The 15,960-nt window shown below is 35.0% G+C and overlaps 1 protein-coding gene across 1 annotated transcript in view; it reads left to right on the forward strand.

Annotated features, from left to right (window-relative positions):
• RGS22 (regulator of G protein signaling 22) overlaps positions 1-15,960 on the forward strand; it is a 158,345-nt gene that overhangs the window by 33,688 nt on the left and 108,697 nt on the right. Inside the window, exons 2-3 of the mRNA XM_025050166.1 lie at positions 5,515-5,736; positions 15,266-15,351. Of these exons, the coding sequence (XP_024905934.1) occupies positions 5,515-5,736; positions 15,266-15,351 (308 nt within the window). The remainder of the gene's footprint in view (positions 1-5,514; positions 5,737-15,265; positions 15,352-15,960) is intronic.

Below are 15,960 nucleotides of genomic sequence, written 5' to 3' on the forward strand. Positions count from 1 at the left end.
AAATTCAAGATTTTTCCTGTCGTATTATTAAAAGGCCAGTGTTCTCTAAATCAGCCCACTCAGCTTTCTGGGTGAAAGACTTTCTACATCATTCATTTCTCTCTCCCACCTTAGGTGTCATTTACTGTCACATAACAAAACTAATTTTGGGAATTTTGTAGATGAGCTTAGAAATGGTAAAAAGAAAGGGCTCGATGTATGAGATTCTTTTTAAGCAGAAAACAGGACTTTGATTAATAATTAAATATCAGGGTTTTTCTCTGTTTTAATTTTTTAATTTCGTCTGTTGTGTGTAAAATATAGATGGCACCCCACCACACACACACATATGAATACATATGACAGTCAGCATGAAGTAACGGAAACAATGTGGGTTTTGAAGTTTGTCTTAATCTGGATTCCGTCTCTCCCCAGCTGAAAACTCTTCAGTGGCTCCCTATCATTCTAAAGCAATGATTATTGAACTTGAGTGTGCATCAGAATCACCTGAGGGTTTGTTAAACACAAAATACTAGGCCCCACCTCAGTTTTTCTGCTTATAGGGAGAGGCCTGAGAATGCAGTTCTAACGGGTTCACAGGTGATGCCGATGCTGGTTCAGGTACCACACTCTGAGAACCACTGATTTGAGAGGGTAACTTGAGAATTTAGCATATAATAGAAAGTCGTCCTCTTGATGAACTCTGCCTCTCTCTACAGGTTTGTACGCTGTTACTCTCCCCTTGAATTTTAAATTTCAGCAATGTCAAACTGCTTGCAGTTCATCAAAGGTGCCCTATTCTTTTGTGCTCCCATGTCTTCATGAATTTGCTATTTCTTTTGCTGAATTCCATTCTCTTCCTTGTCTACTACATGAGAATGCCTGTTCATTCTTCAAGACCCAACTTTCTCTATAAAACTTCCTTACTTACTTGGAGATAATTTTTTTGTGTGTCATCACTCTATACATACTTCTATTATAGCTATTATGTGTTTAAGTAGAGTTGCAACATATATGTATTATTACTCAAAATGAATTACTTGTGCTTTGCAGAGAGAGCAAGAGTGATATAAAGAGTTAGGATAATTTCATCTGTTGTACCAATCCATAAACACACATATATCATTCCATGTTCTCCTGGAGAGATGAGACTGCCATTCCCTCGGTGGGATCAATATTCTTGCCTCTCACAATGTAGTTATCTTATATGGAGGGTGATTCTAGTGTTAAACATACATATTTTTGTATAACATGAGCTTTAAGCACTGCCCACCACTTCATCTAGTCCCTAACTGAAGAATCAGTGGAATCAGTGACCCATTTCAATGCTAGAGGAAACACTGGCTGTGATCAACTTCTTGAGAGGTAGGACAATAGTGTACTTTATGGGTGTTTTCAAGGATTTCAAGGGATAATTTTGACTAAATATGATCTCATTTTATGTGCTGACTGTAGGGTCCATTCCCCTTGTACTGGTTCTGTGTATTTACATATCTTTCTTCTTCTGTTAGATTAGCATCTGAGGCCGAATTCGTGTCTCATTCATTTCGGTTGGAGCTTTGTGGAGGTCATATGATCTGGATTGGCTCACTAAATGTAGCAATATATCATCTATTACAGTATCTCATTTAATAAGGATTCAATAAATACTTAATCATAAGTAAACGAATTAACAAAAGAGCAGTGGAGTTGGGTGATCTTATTAGAGAGCAGAAGATAGAGGCTCTTTTTTTCCTGGAGAGACAATCATGGACTGATGGAGTATCAAACATGAAAGGTACCTTGGGATTATTTAGTTAAAACCCCTTTGTATGATAAATCTCAGAGAAGTGAAGTAATTTACCCAATATTTCTCCATTTAATCATTCTGCTTATCCTTTTTTAGATAGATTATAGTTGAACCAAATCCCTTTTAAAGTATAATAACTAAACAAGATATAATATTCTAGTATTACTACTATGGTCTTTGTGGACAAATTTCCCCTTTAACATTTACGTATTACACTAATTTTAACTTATTTCAGTATTTTGTTGACTTTCCATCAGAAGGTAAAATTAATGACTACATACTTGTTTCTTCAAGAGCAGAAACAATGTTTAATTCATCTTGTATCATCTTTGCTTAAGAAAATAACTGACCCTTGAGCATTCAAAAGTTTTGTTGTTGAAATAAGTAAACTGGAAAAAGCTTTGAATCAGTTCTTTGTCACCTTTATAAAATAAAAATCATAGTACCATTAAGGACCTTTGGAGATCTACTCTAACTCATGACTTTTTGAATAGAAAAACACTTATTTACTGCTGGCAAAGACTCTATCCCATTTTAATTCCAAATAGATAAATTCTTAAGTTTAAAAATTATAAATATTTTATATATAGCTACATTTCTTTTTTTAATAAATAGCAACATTTCATGTCATTTTATCATAAACAGAATTATAATTTTCCTTTTGTTATTTTTCTTATTTTGTAAAGTACTTCTTTTGACGAGTTCCTCTCTTCATTTTCATGTTTACATCCTTCAGCTTTTCTTTCCAAGAATGGATATTCTCTGCTTCTTTTTCCAACTTAATTTGGATCAGAATTCAAGTATTTTTGTGAGTGCATATGAGTAGCAGAACCTAAATCACACGTGAAACCATAGCTACAAGGGAGTGTGGGTAACATAGTTTTTAGTTGTCCAGATTTTGCATTTAAGGAGATTGGAATGAATCCTGAGTGAACCAGTCTACAGCATCACTGTAAGCACTACTGAAATTATGTGTCAACCCTAAGATTAAAGCAGTTTTGGAGTCATGAACCCAGGATTCTGTAGTAAGCTCATTAGGGGACTTGCTGTAAAGCCATGAAGAGATTATGTAACCTTTCTCAGCTGCAGTTTTGCTTTGTAGGTTGAAAACAAAAGTAATTGCTAACTACCTGCCTTAAAACCTGCCTTGGCCGCCGCCGCTATGTGTGAGGGCAACCCACCCAGAGAGTTAATAATTACCACACTAAACCTGGTTATGATAGCAGTAACTCTGTGGTAACAGCCAGCCTCCCCAGAGCGTGGTGATGGCTCTGCTTGGATAGGAGCATCTGTCTCGCCAGCTCATGAGACAGCAAGCAAAACTCCAGACCGCTAGAAGAATCTTCCTAAAACACATCAGACTATGTTATTTTTTAAAATGGCATACAAAAACTTCCATGATCTGGTCCTATCTACTTCATTTACATCAAGTCTTTCTGTTCCTTAAACTCTTCCACCTATAAACTATTCTAGTTCTATTCCAACTGCATTAAACTGCTTAAAATTACCCACATATACCACGCTGCTTCATGTCTCTGTGCCTTTACTTGTAAAACCGGAGCACAGACTTTGAGATCATAACACCTTGGATTTGAACCCTGCTCCACTAACTTCATGGAGTGATTACTTAGCACAGTGCCTGACATAGAGAAAGGTGGTCAGTATATGCTAGTTTTACCATATGTGAGGCAATATAGTAAAGGAGGGGAAATGTGCTTTCTTTGGGAGCAGATAGACTTGTTTCTATAGCCTTGATCTAGCACTTTATAGCTCTGAGCCCATGGCCTATCACATAACTATCCAGAGCATCCATTTTTTTCCTGTTAAAGAGGTATCTCAGGAATGTGTAAAGATTCACGATAGTGCACTTAAAGTGTCTGTCACATGCTTGGCACACAGTCGATGTTCGGTAAACAATAGTTCTTATCATTCCTGTTATTTCTGCCAGCTGTGCCTTAACTATTTACTACTCAGTAAGATTGGCTACTGAAGGTCTCAGAGTATCACAATCTCTCTATTTTTTTTTTTACTTGATTAACAGGAAATATTTTATTTGTACACAGAACTAATTGGCATTCTTTGCTTTTGATTATCACAGTTTTGTGTTCCTCTGGCTACCAGGTGTGAGGGTAGGAAGCAGAAAAAAGAAAGGAAAAGAATAAATAAAGATCAAGTTTGTTCTCTTGTTCCATGGATTCTCAGAAATAAAAGAAATCTTTTCCAGATGGTCTTTCACATCATACTGCTCCATTTTCCCTACCCCAGTTAATATTAGATGTCTATTCTCTACCCAGTTTAATTCAGTTTTTTTCTCCAATCAGATGAATCTTGTCTCTGGTATCAGCAGACTCTTTTATTTGCTTAGTCTAGTGATAGTATAATTCAGAGATAATATTTGACTTTTAGGTAAGTGGTACTTGTTTGAATCTCATGTTTGAAAGACAGATGTAGTGGGAAACTAATGAAATATATTTACTGAAGAAACTTGATACACAATTTACTGCTAATTATTATTACTTATCCATTGAGCTATACTTGTAATTTTGAGGAGAAATCTTAGCCCTGAGGCTTTTTGAACTGTGAACTGACATTCGTATTGAACTCTATTGTCCATGCACTTTCAATTTCATAGAAGAAGAAACAATCAGACTTTAGAGATGTGATATTATCTGACATTTAAATAAACAAACGAATACACACATGTGGGCATTTATACATATATATATATACACACACATATATTTCTAACTCAAATTTTCCTACATCCTGCCATTCATTAAATTTTAACTATAGTATATCTAGTAATCCCTTAGTAAAACTTGAAAGAATTGATGCTGTCCCTAGGACAGTGACTGATTTAAGGGGAAGGGTTTAATGTTTTTCCCCACCAAGCTAAAAATATGTAAATTAATCTACATGAATAGGTAGTTCAGTGAAGGTATCCTAAAATAAATTAATGTTCTGTGAAAGGGACCTGATTCTAAATTTGGAGGGCAAAATTAGAAGAGGCACAGCCAATTCACCCTTTACTTGTTATGGAAATGGAGGCCCCAGATTATGGAGTTTTTGAAGTAGTTAACAATGCTCCAGATTTACCCAAAGTCACAGTGCTACTTATTGGCAAGCTAACAAACTCAAGATTCCTGGCTGTTGTATATTAACTGACTGACTTTAAATAAAAGTTGGCAGCATTTAGTAATTACTGAGAAAAGCTCAGAAATGTTATCTTTCACTTATTTTTTGTCACAGTGAGAGGAATGGTGTTGAAATAGTCTTAAATGAAGAACACATTGTACTTAATTTTCTCCTTTTGGACAAGGGATAAGTGCTTTCATTGCTCCTGGGGATGAAAAAGATAATAGGAGTGTTATTTCTTCTTTAAAAAATTCTTCCCTAGCAATCCGCCCCCTTCAAAGAGAGTAGTATTGCTTCATAGAGACCAGGTGTGTATTTCTTTCCAGTTCCAAAGAAGCACAGAGGTAAGATGTTTATGCAAAGGAAATCTTTGCTGTGATATACCCTGACACTTATCTCATGGCATAAGTATACTGGGAAGGAGGGATTCAGTGCCTTCTCTTAGCTATAGTCAATAGATTTCCAAGCTCCGAAGAGGAAGAGGTAATGATTAAAGCCACAAAACTTTGTGTGCACGTATGTGCGTAAACATAAGTATCAAGTCTTTTTGGAGACAATGAGTTTCTGGCTTTTAAAAATTTAAAAACCTATTTTCACAATTTATTTCACAGACCTTTTCAGAGGCAATTAGATTTAATGCGGATTATGGAGTTTTTGAAGTAGTTAACAATGCTCCACAACTTTTGGAAAAGCAACTGAAAAAAATTCTACAAAACCAGCAACCCCGAAATCCCATCTATGATGTTGTAAGAAAAGGAAAGAATGATGTCCAGCCTCTTCGAATGAATGCCGCCTCCGAAAATGAGACCATTAATGTCAACTACAATATTATGGTAAGAAAGTATATTTGAGTTTATATCTTACTAGGCAGATAAAGCATTAGGTGAGATTAACATGAGGTTCCTTGGGCTTCCCTTTATGAAGTTTAACTATATTTATTAAATTTATAGTACTTAAACATAGTAATTGTTAGCTGCTGTTATCATTTTATATTAAATGGCCAAATTAGTCTACCAGTTTTGTTAGTATTTGTCAATATGAGAAGGTTCACATACTTTACTTTGAATATTTAGAATATCAGGTTAATTTGGGGCAGTATAAATATGTGTGTATCCTTTACTAAATAGTTTTGATGCATTCTAGAACATGTGTGTATATAGTGAATTTACTTCATTTGGGTTCTATCCTATCAAGCCATTGGGAATTGAAATTTCTGACCCTCACAACTGTGAGAGGAAAGAGCACAAAATCTTTTTCAAGTACACTTGGAATATTTACCAAAAATAGACACTATTCTGGGCCATAAAACAAATTTTAACAAATTTAAAAGGTGTGAAATCATATGAACTATGTTCTCTGACTATAATAAAATTAAACTATAAATCAGTAATAGAAAGATACCTGGAAATCCCCAGATGTTTAATTAAACAACACACTTCTAAATAGCCCATAAGTCAAAGAGTAAGTAAGTCCCAAGGGAAATTAGAAATTATGTTGAATAAAAATTCACATGCACATAACAAAATGTGTGGGATGCATCTAAACAAGTCCTTGGAGATAAATTTATAGCTGTAAGTGCTTATATTAGAAAAGGCTATAGATGATAAACACATTGCATTATATTTATATGATTAATGTTGAATGTATACTTGAAACTTATTGGATTTTTTAAAACAATGTCACCATAAAAAAATAAAAACTGAATATCTTAAATCAATGATCTAATCTTCCACCTTAGGAAACTAAAAAATTAAACCCAAAGTAAAGAAATAAAGAACATAATCAATTAAACTGAAAACAGAAAAACAAGAAGGAAAATCAGTAAAGGCTAGTTTTTTGAAAAAAATCAATGAAATTGGTAAACTTTTAGTCAGAGTGATAAAAAAAAATTCAGAGAAAACAGAAATGATCAATATCGCAACCGAAGGAGGCGACATCACTATGGATACTATAGACATGCAAAGGAAAATGAGGGGGAATTTTACAAACAAATATCAGATCCAAGACAAGGATGTCTCCTCTCACAGCTCATTTTTTTCCCAGCTTTATTGAAATATAATAGACAATTAGTTGTTCATATTTACATTGTATAATTCAATGGGTTTTTTTTTCAATTATAGTTACCATACAATAATATATTAGTTTCAATTGTACAGCATACTGATTAGAGATCTATATAAATCACAAAGTGGTCACCCCACTAAATCTAGTACCCCTCTTCTTCCTTACATATTTTTTACAACATTTTTTACTGTATTCCGTATGCAACACTTTATATCCCCATGACTATTTTGTATCTATTCATTTGTACTTCTTAATCCCTTTGCCATTTTCACCATCCCCCCTGTCTAGTCACCCTCAAAATAGTTTCTATATCTATGAGTTTGTTTCTGTTTTTGTTATTATTGTTGTTTATTTTGTTCTTTAGATTCCACATTTAGGTAAAATTATGTGGTATGCATTTGTCTTTCTTTATCTGACTTACTTCATTCAGTGCAATACCCTCTAGGACTGTCAAGGCAATATCTTTTTCCACCCATTTCCTTTTAGTCCGTGTGTGTCTTCTAATCTGAGGTGAGTCTCTTGTAGAGGCAGCATATGTAGGGGTCTCGTTTTCTTATTCATTCAGCCTCCCTATCTTTTGGTTGGAGTACTTAATTCTTTTCCATTTGAGGTACTTGGTTGATAGATATGTAGTTATTACCATTCTTTATTCCTGTTTTTGATACATGTTTTTTCTTCTTTAAGAAGTCCCTCCAACATTTACTGTAATGCTGGCTTGATATTGGTGAATTCTTTTAGTTAATTTTTGTCTGGGAAGTTCTTTATCTGTCCTTTGACTCTAAATGATAGCTTTGCTGGACAAAGAATTCTTGGTTGTAGATCTTGGGTTTTCATCATGTTGAATATTTTGTGCCAAACCCTTCTGTCCTGCTTGGTTTCTTTTGAGAAATCAGCTGCCAGTCTTATGGGTGCTCCCTTGTAGGTAACTAATTGCTTTTCTCTTGCTGCTTTTAAGATTCTCTCTTTGTATTTAACCTTTAGCATTTTAATCATGATATGTCTTGATGTAGGCCTCTTTGGGTTCATTTTTTAGGGGGAGGGGACTCTCTGAGCTTCCTGGGGTTGTAGTTCTATTTCCTTCACCAGGTTAGGGAAGTTTTCCATCATTATTTCTTCAAATATATTTTCAGCTTCTTATTCTCCCTCTTTAGGTACCCCTATGACATGGATGTTGTTACCCTTAATTTTGTCCCATAGACTTCTTAAATTATTATTATAGTCTTGGTTCCTTTTTTCTTGCTGATCTGATTGGGTACCCTTGGCTTCACAATCCTCTATATTGGTGGTTCAATCCTCTTCTTCATCCACTCTGTTGATTTCCTCTAGTAAACTCTGCATCTCAGGTAATGTATTCTTTACTTCTGACTGGTTCCATTTTATAAATTCCTTTTCCATTTTTATGTTTTTTAATCTCTGTTAAAGTTCTCACTGAGTTCATCTACACTTCCCTTAATTTCATTGAGCATCTTTATAACCAGTGTTTTGAACTCTGCATCTGTTAGATTGCTTGACTCCCTTATTCCTGGATCTCTGTTCTGTTCTCTCGTATGGTTTCTGCTTCTTTGTCTTCCCATTTTGGCTGCCTTTCTGTCTGTTTCTGGGTACTAATTAAAATTCCTAAGTCTCCTGGTCTTATTGGTGTGGTTTTGTGTAGTGGGTGACCAGCAGCACAGACCTGAGAGGGTTCAAGTTTAGCCCCAGCCTGTGCCCCTCTGGAGTCACCTGTTAATAAGATTCAGCAAGTAATCCACAGATGCTGTGCTTATAGTTGCCTCATGAGGTCACTCCAGAAACCGAGGTCAGCTGCTACCAGTGTGAGCCTTGAAGCTGCTCAGCAAGTTGCATAGGACTCCCCGAGGACACACCTGGATGTGGCTTGGGTGGGGCCATGAGCTGGGGAAGGCAGAGTTTCAGAGAATCCTCTGGGCAGAGTGACCTCTGTTATCCTGTTCGATGACGTTTTGACTATAGCAGCTCTATGTCTGCACACTGGGATGGGGGCAGGACTCTAGCCCTTGCTCCATCAACTCAGTGTCCCCCTGTAAGTCCCTGGTGCACTCTGAGCAGCATTGTTGCTCAGAATGAGCAGGTCCATCACTGTGAAACATGGTCCCTTTAAGAGGCATCTACAGCTGCCAGCTGCCGCTGCCATAGCCTTTGTCCCACTCAGCTGCTGGGGACCGGGCAGCCTCGTGTCTTCATCCCCTCCCAGCTCCTACCATTGCAGGGCGATTTCTTATTTCTCTCCTTAGTTGTAGAGTTTCTGTTCGTCTAGACCCCAGGTGACTCTGCTTGCTGTTTGCTCCATGTTTGTGTCACAACTTTGATGTTGTCAATGTGGTCACAAGAGGGGATGAATGAAGCTTCTATCATCTACTCCATTTTGCCCAGTCTTCATTTTTAGCATTGAATGGAAGTCTTTGCTAATGCAATAAAAGAAAAAGAAATAAAGATATATGAATAGGAAGAAAGACAAAGAAAACTGCCTTTTTCACAGATGACAGGATCTTCTACATAGAAAATCCGAAAGAATTAACATCAACAACAACAAAAATCCCTCCTGGAACTAATAAGCAAGTATAGCAAGATTGCAGGATACAAAGTTAATATACAGATGTCAATTGCTTTTCCAAATACTAACAAATTTAAATTTGAAATTTAAAATCCATTGCCATTTATCATAATACCACTTACCATAATAAATGTAATACCATTAGTACCCTCCCAATGAAATACTTAGGCATAAATCTAACAAAATGTGTACAAGATCTATATGAGGAAAACTATAAAACTCTGATGAACGAAATCAATGAGCTAAATAAATGTGTATTCCATGTTCATAGATAGGAGACTCAATATAATCAAGATGTCACTTCTTCCTGACTTGATCTATATATTCAGTGCAATCCCAATCAAAATTCCAGCAAGTTATTTTATGGATATTGACAAACTAATTCTAAAGTTTATGTGGAGAGGCCAAATAGTTGGAGGACAGATGGTACGTAACTTAAAGACTTACTATAAAGCTGCACTTATCAAGATAGTGTGGTATTGATGAAAAAATACACAAATAGATAAATGGAACAGAATAGAGAGCCCAGAAATAGCCTCCCATAAATATAGTCAACTGATCTTTGACAAAGTAGCAAAGGCAATACAGTGGAGCAAACATAATCTCTTCAGAAAATGGTGCTGGAACAACTAGACATCCACATGTAAAAAAAAAAAAAAAAAAATCTAGACACAGACTTCATACCCTTCACAAAAATTAACTCAAAATGGATTATAGTTCTAAATGTAAAACATGAAACTATAAAATTCTTAAATGATAACATAGGAGAAAACCTAGATGACCTATTACTAAAAAGTGATAACTTTTTAGATACAATACCAAAGACATGATCCATAAAAGAAGTCATTAATAAGCTAGACTTTATTAAAATTAAAAATTACTACTCTGCAAAGGACAATCTCAGGAGAATTAGAAGACAAGCCATAAACTTGAAGAAAATATTTACAAAGACTCAGCTGGTAAAGGACTGTTATCCAAAATACACAAAAATCTCTTAAATCTCAACAAACAACCCAATTGAAAAGATGGGCCAAAGACCTTAACAGATGCCTTACTAAAGAAGATATTGAGATGGCAAATAAGCATATAAAAGATGATCCATAGCATATGTCATCAAGGAAATGCAAATTTAAACAACAGTGAGATACCACTATACACCTATTAGAATGACCAAAATCCAGAACACTGAAAACACCAAATGTTAATGAAGATGTAGAGCAACAGGAAACCATATACACTGCTGGTAGGAATGCAAAATGGTAGTCACTTCGGAAGACAGTTTGATATTTTCTTATAAAACTAAACGTACTCTTACCATATGATCCAGCAATCATGCTCCCTGGTGTTTACCCAAAGGAGTTAAAAATTTATGTCTACACAAAGACCTGTACATGGATGTTTACAGCAGCTTTATTCCTAATTGCCAAAGTTTGGAAGCTGCTAGGATGGCCTTCAATAGGTGAATGGTTAAATAAACTGTACATTCAGACAATCGAATATTATTGAGTGGTAAGAGGAAGTGAACTTTCAAGCCATAAAAAGATGTGGAGGAACCTTAAATACATATTACTAAGTAAAAGCAGCCAATCTGAAAAAAGCTATACACTGTATGATTCCAACTATATGACATTCTGGAAGAGGGAAACTATGGATACAATAAAAAGATCAGTGGTTGCTAGGGGTAAAGGGGGTGGGAGGTGAACAGGCAGTGCACAGGGGATTTTTTTAGAGCAGTGAAAATACTTTGTATGATATTATAATAGTGGAGGTATGTCATTATACATTTGTCCAAAACCATAAAATGTACAACACCAAGAGTGAACCCTGAGGTAAACTATGGATTTGGGGTGATTATGATGTGTCAGTGAAGGTTCATCCTTAGTAAAAACTGTACCATTTTAGTGAGTGATGTTGATAATGGGGCAGGCTATGCATATGTGGGGAATATATGGAAATCTCTGTATTTCCCTCTCAATTTTGTTGTAAACTCAAAACAGCTCTAAAAAATAAGTCTTAAAAAATATATTCCCACAAAGAAAACTCCAGGTCTACATGATTTCCCTGGTGAATTCTATCAGACATTTAGAGATGAAATAATACTAAATTTATAAAAAAACTTTACTAAAAATTGAAAGAAGAGGATCAATTCCCAACTCATTTTGTGATACCAGCATTATCCTGATACCAATGCTAGATAATGAAATTTCAAGGAAAAGAAGAACCTACAAACTAATATCTCTCATGAACATAGACATAAAAATCATCAAAAATAAAGCAAATTGAATCCAGCAATGCAAAATAAATAAATAAATAAATAAAAATAACATTTTAGAAGAAAATAAGCATAAATCTTTAAAACTTGGTGTAGGCATTGGTTTTTTTAGATATGACACAAAAAGCATAAGTAACAAAATGGAAAAAAAGGACAAATCAAAATGAAAATTTTATGCTTCAAAAGATACTGCCAGGAAAGTAAAAAGACAACTCACAGAACAGGAGAAAATATTTGCAAATCACATATCCAGTAAAGACTTGTGTCTAGACTGCTTAAAGAACTCTTACAACTGAATGATAAAAAGACAACCCATTGAAAAATGGACAAAGGATCTGAATAGACATTTTTTCCAAAGAAGATGCACAGATGACCAATGTGTATATGAAAAGATGTTCATAATCTTTAGCCATAGGGAAGTGAATCAACATTGAGGGGTGGGAGGATAAGGGAGTTGGAGTGAGATAGAGAGTGACCACTAATGAGTGTGGGTTTGGGGGAGGGTATTGAAAATGTTCTACATTTGTGGTGATAGTTTGTGAATATTGTAAAAACCATTGGATTATACAATTTGGATGGGTGAATTGTATGGAATGTGAATTATATCTCAATAAAGCTTTTATTAAAAAAGATAATGTACATACACACAAATCATAGTTATTTCAATACAACTATTAGAGTGAGTAAAATTAGGAACAAACAAACATTGATAATACCATATGCTAGCCAGAATGCAGATCAACTAGAACTCTTACATTGTTGGTGAAAATTCCATTTTGGAAAACAGTTTGGCAGTTCTAAGTTAAACATATACTATATTATTCATCTATCGTACTCCTATAGATTACCCAAGAGGATCGAACAGTTATGCTCCCACAAAAACTGTATGCAAATGTCTATAGTTGCTTTATATTTAGAATCACCAAAAGCTAGAAGCAACCCAAATTTCTTTTCACTGAGGAATAATTAAATAAACTATGGTTCATCTATACAATGGAGTACTACTGAGCAATATAGAGGAATGAACTAGTAATCCATGGAAGATCACAGATCAACCTCAAATGCGTTATGCTAATTGAAAGAATCCAGTGTCAAAGGCTATATACTATATTGATTTCATTTATATGACATTCTGGAAAAAGCAAAATGACAGAGGTGAACAAATCAGTGGTCGCTAGAGCCTAGGGTTAAAGGGAGTAATTGACTGCAAATTGGCCTGAGTAAGTTTGGGGAATGTTGAAACTATTCTATATTTTGGTTATAGTCATGGTTACATGACTGTATGTGTTTGTCAAGACTTATAGAACTCTATACTAAAAAGGATGAATTTTACTGTATATAATTTATACTTCAGTAAATCTTATTAAACAAAATAATCTATTGGGAGATAGCCATGCTTTATTTGGTTGCCTTGTACCTATAAATATCATTGTTATTAATCTAATCCTGGAGGCATTTTAGAGAGCTTGTGTATGGCTCTTTGGAACTAGTTCTAGAATGCTTTACCTACAGCCAGTTTTCCCTAACCTTCTGGTTATCTTTTTGTTTCTTCACCAATTTTTTTTTTTTTACTCTTAAAGATTAAATAATTTTACCTAAGGTAAATTATTTTTGTGTTTCTTGTAAGTATTAAGTTGTCATTTTATGGTTGGCAGGATTGTTTTATGTCTTTTTGGTCTTTTCTGTATCTTAGTTACTTATAAATATGTTGAAGGAGTTTTTTGGCAGTTCGACTAAAGACTTCAATTTTTATTTTATTCTTTTTAAAATTTTCATTTTATTTAATTTTTAGGTCAAATAGATGCAAAAACATTCAAAAAGGGATGAGTTGTAGGTGAAGTATTCATTAGGTAAACATTATGCAAATTGATTTTGTATGAACCAACTAGTCTGACAACCTTGTGGAATTCCTCGAGGGTTTATCTTGATCTTTACACATAGTTCGAAGTCTTTCTGTGATACACTGAATGCACTGCTAATGAGAATTCAAGAGTCCTGTATGGTTGTCAGCATGTAGCATACACAGGCATGTGTAGAGTCTTTCTAACTACAAGATCTAAATGTCCTTCATTTCTCACTGATAAGTAATGAGACAGTCAACAAGATGCTACCTTTCAGGCGCTAGCTATTTCCAAAGTTTCTTCTATAATTTCAGTACTCCGAAGATAGTTTTGGTGAAGGCAAATGGGTTTTTTGTTTTTTGGTTTTTGGTTTTTTTTTTTTGACTGAACAGGAAGAAACTATTATGTGTTCTGTTTTCCAATCCTGGGTAGCCTTTGTGCCACGCGCCAGCAATGTCGAGCATGGGTGTACCTTGAAAAACATCAGCTTATCAAATGTTGGTAGCACTGCTCTGTGAGCCTTCAGTTTCCTGGCTACAATTAGCAGTCATCGTGTTGACTCTGATGTTACTATCACAGCAAAACTGTTGCTTTATGGATAACAAATGGAAGCCACATAAATGCAGACATTGCCTCACTGAGACATGTACTTTATTGGTTGTTTTACTTACAAGTAGCATTTGTTTAGTGTCCAAGTTACTCATCTTGAAAAGTAAATATAAAACAAAATAGAATCAACAGTGAGTTTTAGGATGAATAGCAACCTAGTAAGTCTTCCATAATATTGTATGGCACTCACAATCTCAAGATAAAATCTGAACTCTTTAATGTTATTTGAAAGACTATTCATAATCAGGCTCCTGCCTACTTATCCAGCCTTCCTTCCGCCATCCCTCAAATCTCTTCCTGTGATGTAGTTATTCTGAACTTATCTTTGTTTCCTCTCCTGCTCTCGTCTTCAATCGAGCCAATCATGCTTAGGTCAAAGAGTAGCATGTTCTGTGGGAAACCTTTGCTGTTTTAGTGCCTATGTGACCTCCCATAGAAGCCTAAACTTATGGCCCTTACAGAACACTACTATTATTACCTATTTGAATTATCTATAAACTCCTTAAGGACAGGGTCTTATCTTTCTTGTTTACCTTTGTATCTCCAGGATAGTGCCTGGGGATGTAAATATTTAACAAAATTTTCTAAAATTGGAAGGACAAGGGGACTTAAGTTACCATTGTGGCCTCTCCAAATTTTCTGGTTAGCTCTTTTACTGTTTGTGATCATTTTTAACCCATTTTATGACTATGAAAATACTGAGGTTGACTGACTCTTCTGTCATTTCTTCTCCTTCAATAGTTATTTAATTGTTCTGGATTTAGTTTGTTAATCTGTAAATGGAGATAATAGTTGATACAGGGTTGTTGAGAGAATTAAAGAAGCACCACAAGGCAAGGAATGGCTTCAAATTTGTGACTCAGGGTCCTTGCTCTTATGGAAATAGAAGGTAGAGGCAGGGATCCTAGTAATAGCTGGAAGTCATTATTGCTCTGGTGATTAGGTCCTAATTGTCCTAAAAGGTGATTTTTCTTTGACATTCTTTTTCATTTGTTTTCTAATAGTGTCTCAGTCGTGAACAAGGTATTCAATGGATCAAAAAGGAAAGACTTCCAGCATTTCTGGAAAGTGATTGCTACTTTGAATACAGGTATTGTAGTCCCATCAATCTACATATTTTTAAATGCCTTTTTTTTTAACTTCTTTAAAATTCACTTTTATATTTTATTTTTTTTATTTTATGTGCAGATTTATTCATTTATGTATTTATTTATTTTATTTATTTTAATTAAGTTTATTGGGGTAACATTGGTTAATACAATTTATAATTTTCAGGTATACATTATCATTTGCTATCTGTATATTCTATTGTGTGTTTACCATCCAAAGTCCAGTTTCCTTCAGCTACCATATATTTGATCCTCTTTACCCACTTCACGCTCCGCCTCCCTCCCATATTTGACCCCTTTTACCCCGTCTACCACCCTCTTCCTCCCCCACCCCACTACTAACCACTAGTCTGTAGTCCTCTGGTAACCACTGGCCTATAGTCCATGTCCATGAGTCTCTGTTTGTCCTGCTCATTTGTTACTTTTAAGTTTATATCCCACATATAAGTGATATCATGTGATTTTCAACTTTTTCTGTCTGGCTTATTGCACTTAGCATGACTATCCATGTTGTCACAAATGGCAGTATTTCATCTCTTCTCATGGCTGGGTAATATTCCATTGTATATATGTACCACAGCTTCTTTAGC

This window comes from Pteropus alecto, unplaced genomic scaffold (genome assembly GCF_000325575.1).
Source record: "Pteropus alecto unplaced genomic scaffold, ASM32557v1 scaffold164, whole genome shotgun sequence".
Taxonomy (NCBI): domain Eukaryota; kingdom Metazoa; phylum Chordata; class Mammalia; order Chiroptera; family Pteropodidae; genus Pteropus; species Pteropus alecto.